General features: G+C 33.9%; 2 protein-coding genes across 2 annotated transcripts; one reads left to right on the plus strand and one right to left on the minus strand.

The window, feature by feature from the left end:
- Window positions 1-584: 584 nt before the first annotated feature.
- LOC125399507 (olfactory receptor 4C11) lies at window positions 585-1,508 on the minus strand. Its single transcript, XM_048432926.3, has one exon. The coding sequence runs from the start codon at window positions 1,506-1,508 to the stop codon at window positions 585-587; it is 924 nt and encodes a 307-aa protein (XP_048288883.3).
- Window positions 1,509-16,133: 14,625 nt separating this feature from the next.
- On the plus strand, window positions 16,134-17,061 carry LOC148122454 (olfactory receptor 4C11-like). Its single transcript, XM_087903805.1, is given in 2 exon segments — window positions 16,134-17,042; window positions 17,044-17,061. Coding segments are annotated over 2 exon segments (927 nt in total).
- Window positions 17,062-19,910: the final 2,849 nt, after the last annotated feature.

A 19,910-nucleotide genomic window follows, 5' to 3' on the forward strand; every position in this document is an offset into this window, starting at 1 on the left:
TAGATGAAACAATAAAGTAGGAAGACTAAAGATACACAAGTTTTATGAGATAACCTACACTCTGTCTAGTAATGGTACAAAATAACCTAGGAATTTATTATAACCATCAGTTAGGAACATTATTTTAGAATATGTAATTTTTAAATATAAATTTTATTGAATATATACCTAAATAGTATTTTTCTGTTCTGTGTAGTTACATAAAACATGGATGGAAATGACAATTTGAATTTGAATACTCTTTCTATGTTCCTGGTAATTGATGATTAATGCCACCAAATTTTTGGTTTTGTTTTGTATTTTCCATATACCATGAACTAATCTTTTCAAATTGTCCCTTTCCTGGCTAATAGAAGTAGTGGAATAACTGTCTGGTTGCATTTAGTTAATTTAAAATTATTTGTTCATTCTCTGACTATTAATTGCCATCCTCATTTTTTAGTTTTTATTTAGAACATGAGAGAATAGTATATTTGTTCTGAACTTTTTTCCTTTATTTATTAAGGAGTAGTAAGAACACAGAAAGTGATATGCTGTAACATGTAGCTACAATATTCAGAAATGGTAATATTTGATATCTGGATTCATTCACTCATAATTTTAACATGCCATAACTTTTTCATGGCATTTTTTACTTCTGCATTCCTTAGCGTATAGATGAGTGGGTTGAGAAAGGGGGTTCCAATTGTATAAAATACTGCTACCATCTTGTCCATAGGAAATGTGGTTGGTGGCCGTGCATATATGAATATGCAGGGACCAAAGAATAGGATAACTACTATGATATGAGAAGTGCAAGTAGAAAGAGCCTTTTTCCTCCCTTCTGCACTATGGTTTCGCAGAGAGTGTAAGATGACAAAATATGAGATCATCAAAAGAACAAAACTGCTTGAGCAGATTGCACCACTGTTTGACACTAAGAGCAGGTTTATCTTATAGGTGTCCGTGCAGGCAAGTTTTAACAAGGGCTGCAAGTCACAGCAGTAATGGTCAATCAAATTGGGCCCACAGAAGGGCAGTCTCAAGGCCAGAACAATTTGAGCAGTGGAGTGTATAAAAGACCCTATCCAGGCAAGAACAATCAGGATGACACAGACCTGACGGCTCATGATGACTGGGTAACGCAAGGGTTTGCAGATGGCCACATAACGGTCAACAGCCATGAGAATAAGAACAAAGATCTCCATGCAGCCAAATAGATGGAGAGCAAAGACTTGTGTGATACATTCATTGTAGGAAATGATGCTCTTTTTAGAGATGGCATCCACAATGAGTCTTGGGGCTGTGGATGTTGAAAAGCATGAGTCAGCGAAGGACAAATAAAACAGGAAGAAGTACATGGGACTCCCAAGAGTCCGGCTGAACTTGATTGTTACAATAATGAGTGTATTCCCCACCACAGTACCCATGTAGAAAATTAAGAAGATTACAAACACCATTTTCTGCTTCAGGGGATCCTGTGTCAAGCCTAACAGTATAAACTCAGTTACACTGCTGTTCTGTTGCATTGTGTCAGTCCATGAGAGGAAATCACAGGTCAGAAATAATCTGAAAAAGAGAAATGAAAAGTATAAAATGCGTGTTAAATTTGGAAGTTAAATAGGGTCCGTCCAATGACTTATTAATTGTTATTCTTTTTTTTATCTGAAAATATCAGTTCAATCATTATTAAATAAACTGCACATTCAAATAATGAAGGAGCCATAGATTTTTGGATAGAAGCGTTAATTTTGGAGGTATAATTTGAGCAGTTAACATTCAGAATCAAATGGCCCTTATTAGTTTATATGAGATCTATTTATAATAAATATGTTGAAAACATTCAAAATATTTTGTATGTTCAATTTAACCCATAGTTGTATGTTATTTGAACCCCATAGTTTCATAAAAAAGAAACTTATATGCTATATATTTTGAACATTCAGGTAATGATCATTTAAATATGTGAGCCTAACAAATAAGAAACAATGATAATAAAGCTTAATATTTGAAGAACAACCTGTTTGTTTATCCCACAGTAAGAATGACTTAATTACCTTCTCCAATTCAATATATTCCATTTTAATAGGTCTCAAAATCTTGAAGCTGTTAGGATTACAAGGAATTTTTATCAGAAACACTAATGTGAACATGCAGGAAAGAAGAAAAAATATCTGAAATAAATTAGAACTTTTCTTAATTTTCAGGTTTAAAGAGATATTGGTATTCCAGTTAATTACTGAAACTTTGATGGAATTCATACTATGTTTATTATGGAGTATTTCATACACTGATACATGCACACATATATGAATGTATATGTGTGCTTAAATATACATATATGTTCATTTACTTTCTAATTGCTTTAATTATATATATAAACTCAAAATCAAAAATTTACCAAAGTTGTATTTAATAGATACACACATATAAACTGATATTAAAAGAGATACCTTTCCCTGTTGAAATTTAATATATGAAATGTGCAGTTCGATTCATTGAGTTATATGCTCAGATTTCAGCTGGGGAGCTTCATATAACAATGCTTTTAATAACTATTTTTTAAGCAATGTTTCTTACAACTATGTATGAAAGTCAGTTACATTTGTTAGTTACACAGAAAAGGTGTTTACCCTAGGCATAAGCACTCACTGGAAATGACAATCTGTTCAGCATTTTTATGGCTGCAAGTGTCAAAAAGGACTTTATTGTCATGAAGTTATCACTGAATTAAAATAAATCTATGAAGACTTACATTAGGATATTTTTGGTCACATCAGTATGTCACTGGTCCATCACAGAAATTCAGTTGCAAATATGAAGCATTTAGGCATTTTGAAGATGAAATAAATATCTGGAAATATCATTACATGAGTGAGCTGTAAAGATAGTTCTGAAATTGAGTGTCCTTTAAATACTTCATACACAATTACCACGTGGACATTAACTGAAGGCTCAATTTGTTGGATGTATTCCAGCATCACTCTTTGTGAATTGTCTTAGCCAATGAAAACATTTTGGGGTTGAATTAAGTAAGATACATATTATAGACATATCTGTATATTTGCAAAATATACATAATTATTAAAATATTTATTCATGTGGAGTACAGGCATATGGATTCTCTATAAGCTGAATAAAGTGATACCTACTTGTAATGCTAACACTTATAATACCTTGAAAAATGAATGCAAGTTTAAAGTCAATCTTTGCTGAACGTTATACTTTTGAAAAGAATAACAAGTACAAAGAGTTGCTATACATGCTGACATGAAGAAATTTCATATGATTGACCAATGCCCTATAAACATAAATTAATCATGTTCTACAGTATCTTATATTTAGCTACCATTGAGAAAATATTTATTTCTATCTTACTGTATTCATGGAAAAATCATCACCTATCATAAAGAATTTTCAGTAATATATAAAATGGTTATTACTTTAATATATTTAATATTCTAATATTATTAGTCTAAACTTACTTAGTGTCCCATCCCAATGGGAGATATCATATATTTTTAAATTTTAGTTTATCAATTTAGATTGCAAAGTACTCCTTCAATAAAGCTTCTAAATGTCTATTCTTCAAAAGATCCTAGTATATGTCAGACACTGGTCATGACATTAGTATAACTAATATGCTGCAGGCATGAAACATGATTAATTTAATACATATATTACCTGTTTGGTAAAATATTATCTGAGATTAAAGATTGTGAAGAACAAAATACTACAACATTGAAATGCATCTAATTTTATCATATACATATCAGATTTCTCATAGACACAGATAATCAAATAAATAACTGAATAAATTGGGCATAATGTAGAAAGTTCCACTGAACACAATTTTTGAATAATTTATGCATTGTTCCCTCCAATAATTTGAGCATAATTATCTACCTTAGTCAAGTAAGCTGATCAAAGAGTCTTACCTCTAGAGATACAGTGGGGGAAGGACAGATAGAGTTCTTTGGGAGGATGAACAGCATAAATACTTAATTTGTCAAGTGAAAAACATTAACAAGAGCAATGTCAATGTATATTGTAACATGCATATACATCAGACATGATTAAAATTGCACTTGGATAATTTCGTATTTCATACCAAATCCACGAAGGCTTTTATCAATAATGCCAGATATAACCAAATCTTGTTTAGAATTTAAAGACATGTCAATGCTTGTAACACATTTTGTAACACAAATAAACTTAGCCATTACAGAGAAAATTTTGGAATTTTCTAAAAAATAAAACACAGAAATGCCTATGATTTAGTAATTATCCTCTTGGCATCACATGCATAGGAAAAAATCAGTATTTCTTAATTCATAACATTACTATGATTATTGTATCCTTATTAAAAACACCCAAGATAAGGAACTAACCATAAGTTCCATCAACAGTGTTGTAGTTTGTCCAGTAAAAAAACAGCATAACTAAAAGAGATCTTGGAGAAAAGGGTTTGTTTGACTTATATATTATAGTTCATCACGGAGAGAAGCCAAGACAGCGACTGGAGACAGGAAATGAGGAAAAGAAAAGCTGAGGAGGAATACAGATTCCTAGCTTGAATTTTAACTGACTCTGGATCCACTAAAATTGACATCCAAGATTTGTATCACCAATAGATGATTGTATAAAGAAAGTATGACATAAATAGGCAAGGAAATGATATTCAGCCATAAAATAGAAGGAATTTCTGGCATGTACAGCAGCATGGACAAAGCTGAGAGACAATACCGTAGGTTAAATGAACTGGACACAAAACATAATAAGCAAAATCTCATTTATACTAAAATCTAAGACAGATTCACAGCAGAATGGTGGTTTCTAAAACAGTGTGTTGTAGCAGACAGCTATTGGTCAGGGAACAAACATAGATCTAACTTGAGATTTATCATACAAATGTTACCTATAGATAATAATAGTAACATACTGCATTTCAAAATTGTTAAAGCACATTTTAAATATAGGTAACACAAAATACGTGAAGTGATGAATCAATCATTTTAGTTTAGTCATATTTGTCTGTCGTCTTGCTTTTTATGTATCTATATATCTATATGAACATTTATCCTCCTTTTCTTCCATCCATCATAGCATCATCTAACTCAAAACTATATGTAATTTTAATTCATTATAAATGAAAGACCTTCATTAGAATATTACAAACTGAGAAGGAAACTTTCATACACATTTTACTCTATTTCACATGTTGATAAAGGTAGGAGCTTAACTCACCTAGCTGTAAATTGAAAAAAGAATTCAGAGAATTTATAGCAGATATGCATTTCAGGGACTTCCAGTAGATTCTCACTAGAATATTGGAAAGTCACCTACCTTGGTTCAGATTCATTATGTGTATTACAAAATCCATTTTCACACAGGATTTTGAGAGTGTGACTTTTATTTGCACTCCCAGGAGTATTTAACACTAATGATGCTATATGCAGGAGTCTAGGGAAAGTAATTTTGTAATGTGTCCTCTTCCTCTCAATTAAGAAATATGAGACAGATACATTGATTTTTTTTCTATTAATCTTCTCATACTATGGAAAAGCTGATGGTATATGCTTATAATTAGAGGTATTAATGGAAGAAACTAAAAATTAAACCTGAAAGTCATATACAATCCATATTTGTTATTTTATTGTTACTCACAAGAATAACCCTACAACAACCGAGAAAGTGCCCAAATTTCTTCTACATACTGATTTTTATCCCCTTGAATAAATGAATGATTTCCATATGCGTGAGTGGTGTTGCTAGATGAGATGGCATGCAATTATATTTAGAGTTATTAAATTGGGATGTAAATTTTAAACTTTAAAAATTGAGAAAAATAATATTTCATTTGTTTTTATTTTTAGCATATGATTTTTTTTTTATTCCTTGGGGAAGAAAAAGAAAAGGAGGGAAAAGGAGGGTTGTTCTCCTTAAAACTTTTATTTTGTATAGGGGTACAGACAAGTTAGCAATTCCATAGACAATAAAAATAGTATCAAACATTCATTTCACAGAATCACAAAAAAAAAAAACCAAATAAACAAAAGCAGTGGATCTGATTAGGAGGTGCCTTAAAACTCAGAGGAAGCTTGACTGTGAAGTTCCCTAGTGCTGGGAACACAGCCTTGGTAGTTATAGCAAGGGCTGAGGAATGAGGCAAGGTGCTTAATTTGCATTAGCATCATGTTGGTTGAGGCTTTGTTTTGGATTCCAGCAGGGTGCCAAAGTGAAAAATTTTCTCTCTAAAGCTAGTTTCACTGATTCAGGCCTTTTCTGTACAAAAAACAGTTAATTTCCTGGACTATGATCTTTTGTTAACTGAAACTAAGGTGAAGGAAAATACAGAATATTAGTAGTTAATTTAGAGCAGAAGAACAGTAGATTATACCTTTCTGAGTCTGCTATTTCAGTTCTGTAAATAAAGTTGTGTTTTATGTAAAGATGAGTTTTATGTAGATTTGGGCTAGAAGAACAACACCATGGTTTCATGGTGTGGGTGGAAGTATCTTGATTGCCCTACAGGTTTATACATTGTTGGGATATTATAAAAGGGAGAGTTATCATGATTTCACAAGGTTTCTACAGAATTCACAATAACTTATCTAAAAGACAGGTGTTCCCGCAGCTATGCAAAATGCGTTCTTCACAATATTATATTTTTCGTGAAATTGTCTAGTTGTCTGTCAACTGTACATTTACTATATAATATATGTGGACTCACCACACTTTGCCATCAGGGAAATGCAAATCAAAATGACTCTGAGATATCATCCTATATTTGTCAGAAAGACTAAGATGGAAAACACTGATGACAGCTTATGTTGGAGAGGGTATGGTGTAACAGGAACACTCCCCCACTGCTGGTGGGAAAGCAAACTGGTATAGCCATTTGAAAATCAATATGGTGGTTTCTGAGAAAAATGGGAATCAATCTACGTCAAGACACAGAAATACCACTACTGGACATATGCCCAAAGGATGCTCAGTCATACCACGAGAACGCTTGCTCGACTATGTTCGTAGCAGCATTATTCATAATAACTAGAACCTAGAAACAATCTAGATGCCCCTCAAATAAAGAATGCATTAGGAAAATGTGGTACAATTACACAATGGAGTGTTACTCAGCTGTAAAAAAACGACCACAAAATTTGCAGGCAAATGGATGGAACTAGAACTGAGTGAGGTAACATAATTAACAGATTTTATGCCATGAATGTCCCTGCCTTGCCTTGCTTAGTTACTAATACTTACGATAAACAAACTAAAAGAAAGTTGGGAATATTCTGTTACTCTAGGTTCTTTGTCGTAGTTTTGAGGTGCTCAGAAAAGACAGACTTACAGCACTGCTTGTAGTCATACTGATTTACCATCTTTCTTTCTTTTTTTCTTTTCTTTTCTTTTTTTTTTCTTTTTTTGGTTTTACAAGACAGGGTTACTCTTTAGCTTGGGAGCCTGTCCTAGAACAAGCTATTGTAGCCCCGGCTGGCCTCATTCTCACAGAGATCTGCCTGCCTCTGACTCCTGAAGTGCTGGAATTAAAAGCGTGCCTGGCTCTTTACCATCTTTCTTAAGGAATCATTAGAAGAAGAATATTGTATACATATGGGCAAAGTTCACCCTGAATCCTAACAGTAGTGTCACAATCTTCAGATTTTAGATGTAAGTCACTTCAAAAAGACACCGAGGTGGAAAACTCCTTTGCTTCTCATGTTCCCTTAATATTCTCTGTCTCTCTATTTTCTCTCAGAAATTATGAATTAATCACTGTCATTCACCTCTTTTGTGACCTTTTTTTTTAACAACTCCATCACTGACAGTGACACCAACAAGGACTGCTAAAGTTATCTTTGAGTGACCCAGAAAAAAGCTATGTTATGCTTTTCCCCTGTACTCTATTGTCTTTGAATGTTTTAGCACTTTGAAAACCTAAATCACATGCCCTTCTAAATTCCTCAGATCTATCACCCACTTTATTTGTGAGGATAATACTTTATGGGTATCAGCATAACTGATAATGAGGCCCTTCTGACCTACCCCCATATGCCAAACAATGCTTATTCTAAGAATAGGAAGTAAGTGTTTTATCAGGAGAGCTTCACATATAGTTCAGTTCATATATATATATATATATATATATATATATATATATATATATATATGAGCCCATCATTTTGATAAGCATAGTCTGATACACCAGCCTGCCTCCATTTTTGGATTAAAAGTCATCTTATAGTAAAGAAAAATTAGATTTATTCCTGTTATGATTAAATCAGTTTTTCAAATATTGTCCTATGCCCCAGCTATAACCTGAAGTACAAATCATTCTATCCTGTCTGCTTCAAGAAATGGCAACCATACTTTTATTTCAAAAGGTTATTATGACCAACTTTTGTATTACCATCTATTTCTATGACCATCTGTTTTTATGACTACCTTGTTTTGAACACCTTTCAAACACATATCTGTTTCACAGAAGTTGTTATGAGCAACTTGTTACGTTTTGTAACCCCACCTATTTGTCTGCCAAGTTGCCCATTTGGAAAACTACTACCCCTGAGTTACAAAATTCTCATTTTCACTACATGCAGTTCTGAATTCTTGAATCTTGCCTATGTGAGAAATCAACCTATGTGTAGGATTAAAAAAAAACCTGACTTTAATTAATTGCTTGTTTTAATTAATAAAGCTATGACAATTTGGGTTAATGTTCTTTCTTCTTTCATCTTTGGGATTAAGTTCTTTACTCTCTAGTAATCAGAGTGAGCTACAGGCAAAAATCCCCATCTCTTCACTGTCAGTTTGTCTAATTACAATTTCTACCTAGTTCTTTTCAGAAATTAGTCTACCAGGTTGCAGAATTACAGCTAGTTTCCATCTCCAATCAACTAGAGAATGTTAAATAATCCTTTATGAACTGGATATCACTTTGTTATTATGCTTAATTCTTCATCATGGTTACAGGCTATCCATACTGTAGGAGTTTACACCAACTTTTGTCTTAATGACCTGTCATATGGTGGTCATCTGATGCATGGCAATAGAGTAGTTATGCCTCAATAGAAAGTGCAGAGATTTCACAGTTATAGTATTCTTTGCACATAATGTTATTCATGCATATCCAATATGTATTAAATGATAAATGTGATCAATGGGAAATTATTACATGAAGCTTTTTTAAAAATGGATATTCTGCATTGCTGGTAGGAATGCCAGCTTGTACAGCCCCTTTGGATGTCAGTATGGCAATTTCTCAGAAAATTAAGAAACAACCTTCCTCAAGACCCAGTAATACCACTTTTGGGTATATATCCAAAGGATGCTCAATCGTGCACAAAGACATGTGCTTAACTATGTTCACAGCAACATTGTTTGTTATAGCCAGAACCTGGAAACAACCTAAATGTCTCTTGACTGAAGAATGGATAAGGAAAATATAGTATATTTACACAATAGATTACTACACAGCAGAAAAAAATGACATCTTGAATTTTGCAGGAAAATGGATAGAGCTAGAAAATATCATTTTGAGTGAGTTAACCCAGACACAGAAAGACAAGTATCACATGTACTCACTCATAAGTGGTTTTAAAACATAAAGCAAAGAAAACTAGCTTACAAACCGCACCCATCATCCACTCCTAAGAGCAGGCAAGGCACACTGCTTTGGGGACAGTCCAAGTCCCTCTCTACTATATCTAGGCTAGCAAGGTATCCATCCAAAGATAATAGGTTCTAAAAAAGTCAGTACAAGCAGTAGGGATAAATCCTAGTGCCACTGCCAGTGGACCCTCAGCATTCCCCAGCCATGCAACATGTGCATCTGTGAACCACATTCAGAGGGGCTAGTTTGGTCCTATGCTTGGTCCTTCCCAGTCCAGCTGGTGTTGGTGAGCTCCCATTAGCTTAGGTAGACCTTTTCACTGGGTGTACCCATCATGGTTCTGACCTTCTTGCTCATATTCTCATTCCTTTCAATGTTCAACTGGTCTTTGGGAGATCAGTCCAGTGCTCCAAAGCAGGTCTCTGCCTCTGCTTCCATTAGTATCTGGAAGAAGGTTCTATGGTGATATCTGAGATATTCATCAGTCTGACTACAGGGCAAGGCCCACTTGGGCACCCTCTCCTTCACTGTCTAGGGTCTTAGCTGGGCTCATCCTTGAGAACTACTGGTAATTTCTATAGAACCAGGTTTCCCCCTAATCCCATAATGGTTCCCTCAATCAAGATATCTCTTTCCTTGCTCTCCTCTCTGTCCTACCTCCATCCTGACCATCTTGCTGCCTCAATTTTTCCTCTCTCCTCCCCCTTCCCTCCTCTTCTCCCTCCACTCTTCCCTCTCCCTTCATCTCTATGTTCCCAATTTTGTCAGGTGATCTTTTCTATTTCGACTTTCCGGGTGGGTCTATATATGCTTTTTTTAGGGTTCACCTTGTTACTTAGCTTGTCTAGGATCATGAACGACAGGCTCAATATCCACTTACTAGTGAGTACTTACCATATTAATTTTTGGGGGTGTAGGTTACTTCACTCAGGATGGTATATTTTTATTTCCATTCATTTACAAGCAAAATTCAAGATGCCGTTGTTTTGGTTTATTTTTTCTCTACTGAGTAGTACTCTAATGTATAAATGTACCACATTTTCTTTATCCATTCTTCAACTGAATTGCATATAGGTTGTTTCCAGGTTCTGATTATTACAAATAACGGTTCTATAAACATAGTTGAATATATGTCTTTGTAGTGTGATTGAGCATCTTTTGGATATATGCCCAAGAGTTGTATTGCTGGATTCTATGGTGGTTTGATTCCCAATTATCTCAGAAACTGCCATATTGATTTCCAAAGTGGTTATACAATTTTCCATTTTCTCTCTTTCCTTTTAGTTATTCTGCACAATTGCCCAAACTCTAAGCTACATGCCTGAATACTCTACACATTGTCTCTTAATATGCCCCATTTCACATGAGACTGATTTTAAAATTCCTTTACTAAATTTGCTTGCTTTCTTAAGAACTCTCACTTACTCTACTTAATCCTTCTACAAGAAACTGTGGGCTATCTCTAGTTTGCCTACTCTATTATTTTTGCTTGTTCTGTTGTCTATTTTGTTCTTTCCTAAATTTTGATACAATTTTCACAAGTTTCTGAGTAATTTTTGAATTGTTTTATCTATGGCCTTGAAAATGGAATCATTTGTTTCTAGTGAAATGGGTTTTTAAAAGCAAATGGGAAGGCTTTTTTCTTAAGTGGAGATTCAGAGCTCTATTTTTTTACTAATCTTCAGAGAAATTGTTAACAATTTTAGGATCTTGAAAGTTATCTGCTGTAGGTCACAGAATAGACTGCAGGCTTGATCATTGAATACTTCCCTTCCTGACAATATTTTCAAATAACTTTCGAGTTCACTATGGGAATAAAATCTCTACCCCCCTGCACCTTAATGTCGCAAATCTAATTTAGGGCAGTACATGAAAACCTGGATTCATGATTGAAATTTTCTTGTACCCATAATATTCTCTTCTTTGGTTCCCGCCATTATCAACATCATTACTCATTCATACTTTTCCTTTTTTCTACTCTGGCAACTTTAATGTAAATGAAGCCACCTCTTTACACTAACTCTTTTCTTGTAAGTGAATTCAAGGATGACACTTTTCATATTGCTAAAGTCTACACAGACAGTACACATTAGATGCATTAGAAGCATAGTGAATGTTTATGGTTAGCTGGAGAAGAGACACTTCAGGTGATAATGCTACCAAAAGCGTCAATGTTCTATACAATTATTTGCTAATATATTCCCTCTGGAGGGCAAAAATAACATATTTTTCCTGCTTCCTGTGGGAGAGTTGTCATCAAAAGTGTTGGGTAGGTGAGACTCATGTATCGAGTTCTCTAACTGGTGACAGATATATTTCCACCATGTGAGTTCAGAGATATATTATTACTTATTTTGTAAATACGTGTATTTTTTTAACATACTGTGTGAATATATGATTAGAATATTCTACTATAATCTGGAAAACAAGCATTAAATTTAATAGCTCAGTATGCTTTTAAAGTGTTATTGATATAATAAATATGAAATCCAATCTTTGGAATAAAGGTATTCTCTAATGTCAATAACTTCCATATAATAATGAGGTATGTGAAAGTCTATCATTATTGTGTGCATCAAAGGATGCATTTGACATATTAAAGTTTAAGATTTTTTTCTTGAGATGCTAAAATATAGAAACATTCCCAAATGTTTTCATGTAAAGTGGTTGAATGAGATTAGACTAACCAAGAACTATCCATGTGCATCAAAAACCTAGAAGATATTATGTCTAAATACAATTTGGAGAATAGTTTAATATATAATAATGGCCCTGGATATACTTCTGTGAAAGAGCAGCTTTGTGATGAACAAGGCAATACTTGAGTATAATACTGCATATCATAGTATAGTCTGAATATTCCTTACATGATTCAAAGGTGTTATTACAAATTTCTACCTTATAATAAAGATACGCCTGAGATTTACTTTAAGAAGTTGACTAACTACTTCTCAGATAAACTTTAGACTAATCAGTGAGGACAGTTGATATATATGTGTGTGTGTAATAATAATAATAATAATAATAATAATAATAATAATAAATCCTGTGTATGGGGTTTCCTAAAATCTCACAAAGTAGCAGCATCTTCATAAATATCAGATATCAACTAATCAATTCTAATCCTTTCATAATGCACTTGCTATCCTTCTATTAAGACTCAGAAAGAATGATTACATAGTAATTCCCTCACATATAAGGAAACTATGCATACAGAATGTGTTCCTTTAATATGTTGTATTGTTTGAGTTTCGGTTTTTTTCTCTTTATTTATTTATTTATTTATTTATTTATTTTGCTCAGGCAATTTCCCAGTGCTCCTTTTGACGATATAGAAAGAATCATGGTATTAAGTTACATAGCTTGAAAAGCTTCTGTAGCATTTTTACATAAACATAACTCTTTAATATAAATTCTTAGAGGCTAAAGAAATTAGGACAGTCAGTATTCCCAGAATATGATAACCTATGCATAGAAATAAAGTTAAATGTGAAAGTCTCTGAAAGACACAAAGCCAATGTCACTAAATTCAGAACAGGAGATTCTTTAAGATATCATCCTGGAAAAGCCAATTCTTCTGAGTGCAGTTTCTTCAATGCAAAGTAGACCAATGAAACAAGCCACCTAACACTGATTTCTGCCATCCTGGATTCTCTGCTTTTCTGGTTTGCTATTATTTCAGATTGTATCTGTTGCCTCTAACACCAACATACTGTGGGTTTGCTAGTTTTTTTGCCACCATAGCCAAACTAAAGTTGTTTCATCTTGCATGAAAAGTTGAGGTAAGTACAGTTTTTTCTAAAAGGTATGCTGTATTCTAGTGCTCTTTGTCTTGAGAACATTGAGGCATATATTAAAGTCTGATGAGGACCTGAGTATTGAATTTATCATTACTTTTGAAGAAGTATTGGGATAGATATGGTTTACAGACAAAAAAAAAACAAAATATAAATTAAAAATAATAAATAAAAACTACTTAAATGGCAACAATGACAAATCCAAAACCAAAACAAATAAAAAAAACTCATAGAGCAATAAAAGTAGAAAATATATACTTTTTAAGATTCTCCTTACATGCATCAAAGATCAAGGATTGATGGCTCAATTTGTAATGAAAATATAAATACAGTATGGATATTTGAAATATTTTTGCTTAAAATACTTCCTTGCAAAACATAGAAAATTAATTTCTTTATTTACTAGAAATGAATCATGCAACATTTACCTTCTCATCTAAAAACTTATGGGATTCTTCTATATAGAGAGATGCAAGTCAATCTTTACTGATCAAAAGCAATCCTTCCTGTGTTTGTACAGGATTTTTTTTTTTGTGAAGCATTAAGAAAAATCTAACTTAGATGGAAACTGTTCAAGGAAGCATAGAACATTGATCAAATTAGTCAGTAAATATTTGATAAATACTTATAATTATTTGTATGTTGATGAAATATGAACTTTTAGTTTATTTTTAATATTTGCCTACATGCACAAAGAAAATAAGTTCATTGTAGAAATTGACAATATATAGATCGATGCAAAAGAAACCATATTCTACATAGTCAATGAAGTGGTAAAAATCATGTAGTATTGATGAGTAAAAGTTGTTCTCTGTTATTTCACTTTGAAAAACCACTGGCTCCTTAGATTAATTTTTATTTCGACATACAATTTTTAAATAAAGAAAGCATTTATCATAATTTTGAAACTCAGATATCAAAACTTGTTTCCCTGTGCTTTGAGTTCTTGCCAGATATCACACATAAATTTTGTTATGCTTATCACTGACACCCAATAGTGAGTATCTTGATCATTAATTTTCATTATTTTTAAGCAGTGGAAAAGAATCCTGGAGCGATAGCTTAACACTCAAAAGCACTTATTGCTCTTGCAGAGAACCTGTGTTTAATTCCTAGCATCTACATTATGGCAGACAACAATCTCTAACATAATTCAAGGGGAGCAAATATTCTTTTAAAACTCTCAGAAATCATGCACACACATACTGCAGATACACATATACAAGCAAAGCATTAAGGCTTTCAAGTGATCAGACAAACACATGGTGTACATGCACAGGCAAACATTAATGCTCTTCATAGAACAGGTACACATGTGGTGTTCATACACGTAAGCAGGCTAAATGCTCATACACATAAATCTAAACACATTTTAATTCATTTAAAATAGAGAAAGTTGTCTTTCAAATTTGATTAAGTGATTTAGTTTTCAAAGATGACCTGAAACATACATACAAAGGTTTGTATCTGTGTCAGTTATTAAATTCTGCATTAGAGCAGTTCACAGTTCTCATCACAATGAACGGCAGATGTTGCATGAATCAGAAAGAGCAGTGTGGACAAGTGAGGCTCCAGAACATATTAACTGTATTACATCTCAGTTTGCAAGAGAATGATGAAATTTTCATAAACAAAAGCTAGAAAAGTATTGACTTTGAAAGTCTGTTATAAAATTTCCCACACTATAAAAATAAACTATATTGGAAGAAGTAATATTTTATTCTTTGATATGATCATAGTTTCCAAATCTAAGAATAAGTTGAACAAAAATGTCAAATATAAATTACAATCCATCCCTTTCTCTAAAACCAAACTTACCTTCATCTTTTGAAACTTTCCTGCTCTCAGAGAATGTTGAAGTTTTTGATGCCTGAAAATTAAATTACTTTTCTAGAGATGACAAGTGTGATGAGATTCGACAACAAATTCTTGACAAACACCACTAAGTTATCCTATATATGAGGATACTTAGTTTGCAAACTTGTATGACTAGATAATATAAAATACCCCTTAATTCTACTGTATTCTCAAATAATATGAATAGTCTGAGGTATGCTTCTCAGAAGCAGAAGAAAAATAGAACTTATAATATTTAATAGTCTTTCAAGGAGTATTGATTTCTGTCTATACACACCATTTATAAAGAATCAAGAATATTTTAAGTTATTACCAGATTATTTGTAGAGTACTAGCTAGCATTTATTGTACTTTCAATAAATAGTACCTAGAAATATGTGTATCATTACCTATAAATGTAGATAATTGATGTATAATATAAGTGGAAAATAATATTTTTATAGCATGTGATGTATAGGCACCTTTATATGATCACTTCCAAGGATACTTGAAATTTTCTAAATAATAAAAAATAAATTATATAAGTGATGCCACTTCAGAATTTTTGCCCATGAAACATTGAGATAAGTAATAAAGAAAAGTGTACATTTCATTTTACATTACTTGAACAGCAAAGTTAATCAAAATCATGCAAAAGTCATAAAGTGTGTGTATTAAGTGTGCTACAATGTGTCATTTTCATTATATTTTGTGACAGTTATAAAGATTTTGACATTGAAAACAAAAAGGAGGAACAACAGTTTAATAATATAGATATAGAATATATATTTTTGAAATAAATATTTCTGTTTTAAATATTCTATCCCACCACTTATTAAAACTAGCTCCTTTATCTTTTGCAGATAGTACGACATTTTATATTCTTCCCCTCTCTTTCATGAACCATGCAGCTGAGTATTAATGTGATCAATTTCCTTCTCCTTGGCTTGACACAGGACCCCAGAAGGAAGAACATAGTGCTTGCCATTTTTATGTTCTTTTATATGGGGACATTAGTGGGTAACTTGCTGATCATTTCTACCATCAAGATAAGTCAGGCACTTGGGAGTCCCATGTACTACTTCCTGTTCTACTTATCCTTGTCTGACACCTGCTTCTCTACAACCATAGCTCCCAGGACAATTGTGGATTCCCTCATGGAGGAGGCTTCTATCTCTTTCAGTGAGTGCATAATCCAAGTCTCTGCATTACATTTATTTGGTGCCCAGGAGATCTTCATCCTCATCCTCATGGCTGTTGATCGCTATGTCGCCATCTGTAAGCCTCTTCACTACACTACCATCATGAGTCACCAGGTCTGTGGCATGCTGGTGGCCATAGCCTGGATGGGATCCAGTGTGCATGCTTTAGTTCAAACACTTCTGGCCTTGAGTTTACCCTTCTGTGGTCCCAATGAGATTGACCACTATTTCTGTGACTTGCAGCCACTGTTGAAACTTGCCTGTTCAGACAACTATATGATCAACCTTCTCTTTGTGGCTAACAGTGGGACCCTTTGCACAGTGAGTTTTCTAATGCTCATGGTCTCATATGTAATCATCCTTTATTCCTTGAGAAACCACAGTGCTGAAGGGAGGAAAAAAGCCCTGTTCACTTGTGTCTCCCACATCACTGTAGTCATCTTGTTTCTTGTGCCTGGCATATTTATATATACACGTCCTGCAACCACCTTCCCCATGGACAAGATGATATCAGTGTTTTATACAATTTGTACACCCTTTCTCAACCCTCTGATTTACACACTGAGGAATGCAGAGGTGAAAAATGCCATGAGGAAGCTCTGGAGCAAAAAATACCTCAGGTGACATATAAGGAATTAAAATTTGATTTTATTTTAATAATGAAAATCTTAGCTTTCAATTAAATGGTCAGAATAACACTGTCCTGAGAATGGTGATTTGGTTCCTTCTAAAGAATGAGAAAAAAGGATGCATCCTGAAGTAAATACAAAGTTATTGTGCTTTTTGAAAAGAAGACAGAGGAGAGAGAAGTGAATATTTAGCTGATTGACTTTGTTTTAAATGCTGATCCCTGTTAGTTCCATGTTTAGGGCAAACAAGTTATATTCAGAGCATGCAATGTTTATCCTATCTCAAATGATTTCCTTTATTATAGATTTTATCTTTCTTATTCTATTTCCTCATGACATTTCTGTCAATCAAAGGAAAGCACTGTAATCACAAATTTATGGAAGATTTCATTCAAGGTACAGTGTGCGTGTGTTATTTGTGAGAGATAGTGTATGTATGTGTGTTAGTGTGTATACATGTATGAGCATATTTAAATTTTTACTTATTTCTTATTCCTTTTTTTAAAAATATATTGATTTTTGTGGATTTTACATAATGAATCTCAGTACCTCTCATTTCCTCCCACTGCTTCTGCCCTATGCCTTTTCAACAGTGTCCCCAAAACAAAATTTTAAAGGTAAAAAAGTATTAACCCCTCCAAAAATATAAAAAAATAAAAGAAAATCTTGACATGGAAGCTGTAGTGGTTTCCAATAAGTCATCCAATATACTTTTTAGTTAATGCATATTTACTTGTATGTGTTCATTGTAAAATGTCATTGGTCTGTTTCAAAACCACCATCAGCAGCGTAGTACAAGCCAACTCTGTCTTCAGAGTTTAATTTATGTTTTTTAACTTTTTATTTATTAAATGACTTTCACAGCATGAATCATGATTCAATTCATTTCTATATCCTTTCACATCTGCCCTCTTTCCCTGTATTTTTCATCAATAAAAAAGTTTAAGAGAAAAAGGAAAAATTTAAAGATCTTGTCCTGGAAACTGCAATGAGACACAGTGAGTTACACAATAAAACCCTTTGTCCATATACATTTACTTGCCAGTGTTCATTGCAAAGAGTTACTTGTCTGGTTCAAGGCCTCTGGTTTCTACTACACTAATAATTCTGGGCCCTCAGTGAGACTCTTCTTGGATACTGCGTTTTTATCTTGTGTTGTGGAGATCATGCATCTTTGATCAGCAGGTCAGGTGCCTTAACACTCCAGCAGCTCATAGATGGGGTACATGTTTGGGAGGACCATGCTACAAACCTTGTTCTGGGTGTGGGTTGCAAAGTTTGCCAAGATGCCAGTTCTTTCCTGTTCTCGCCATCAGGATGAGATCTCCGGCATTGCCCTGGCTAATTTACCTTTGTAACAATAAGCTAGGGTTGGGGCTAGTTTCCTTTTCTCACACCTTCAGGACTGGTTCCCCTTCAACTACAACATAATGGCCATCTCTACTGTGTTGCCTAGACAAGGTAAAGGAACTTCTCTCTCCAGTCCGTTATCAGCAAAGTTTTAAAGGTTTAATATGGTATCATTTAGAATCACCAGAAGGTCTGAATTCTTAAAATGTACTTACATTGTTCTAACAAAGATTTGTAACCTCTGGCTAGCATTTTCCCTTATCATTTGTTTCAGTGCTACCACCATTGCTTCACTTTCGGACTACATCTTTTAGATACCAGGTGCTTAATCTCTGGTGTAGGAACTCATGAATTTTTAACTATTTGTAAACTTCTGAGGGAAATTTGCAACCATTTAAATATCTCTGAATATTAAACAATCAAAATTTGATTAAAAATTGTAAATGGTGAATTTGAAATGTTGCTGAAGTGCTTCTCCAAGTTTTACTTGACACTTTACTGCTGCCTTAGATAAAGCCAACAAACATTACCTGAAAATCCTTAGCTTTGTGTTAAGGTCATTGTGTGTGGTGATATCCTGTTTGTATAAATATAGCTTGCCTGAAGATCAGAGGGTAGAGCTAGCCACTAGTTAATAATAGATGTCTGAAGACAGTGATATGTCTGGGTGGATAGATGAAGTGATAAGATGGGAGAAAACGGGCTCAGTCTCTTTGCCTGGGAAGTTGAGTAGTAAGGTGACTGTGGCTTGCTTCTTCATCTCTCTCATCTCTCAACTTTTATTATTGACACCTGTTGGAACTGTCACCTAACATAAAGGCACGAATTTATGAAAAAGTCGCTGGCCTGTGTCTTTGCAGTAACCGGCATAGGCTGAAGCTGCATGCAGTTGCCACTGGAGTTGCACATGGTACTTCCACCAGAGTCACCATCCAGCTGTCAAGGTTGTTCTCTCTTTGTTGTAGGAGACTGGTGTCCCACCTGGTCCAATAATAAACACACAGAAACTGTATTCTTTGCAATACTGTTTGGCCAATAGCTTAAGTATACTTCTGACTAACTCATATATTTTAAATTAACCCATCTCCATTAATCTGTGTATCACCACAAAGCTGTGGCTTACTGAATAAAGTTCTGGCATCTATCTCTGTGGGACTACATGGTTTCTCAATGACTGCCTTCTTTCTCCCAGTATTCAGTTTAGTTTTACCCTTCTAGCACTGTTCCCTTTTAGCTCTACCATAGGTCCAAAGCAGTTTCTTTATTAATCAAATATAATCACAGCCTACAGAGGGGAATCCCACACCATCTGTTTCTCCCAAACCCTCCATGTGAGTTTGGTATTTTTTGTTGTTGTTGCAGCCTCTTTTCAATAAACTCCACAGGCCCAAATTCCACAGATATCTGGACTCCAACTTCCACAGAATTGACCTATCCTAGACCCACTGGCTCTGCCTTCAGGTAGCTCCCACCACACAGGCATTTTTTTGCATAATTCCTT

The sequence above is a fragment of the Myodes glareolus genome, chromosome 3 (assembly GCF_982192425.1).
Source record: "Myodes glareolus chromosome 3, mMyoGla1.1, whole genome shotgun sequence".
In the NCBI taxonomy this organism is placed as follows: Eukaryota; Metazoa; Chordata; class Mammalia; order Rodentia; family Cricetidae; genus Myodes; species Myodes glareolus.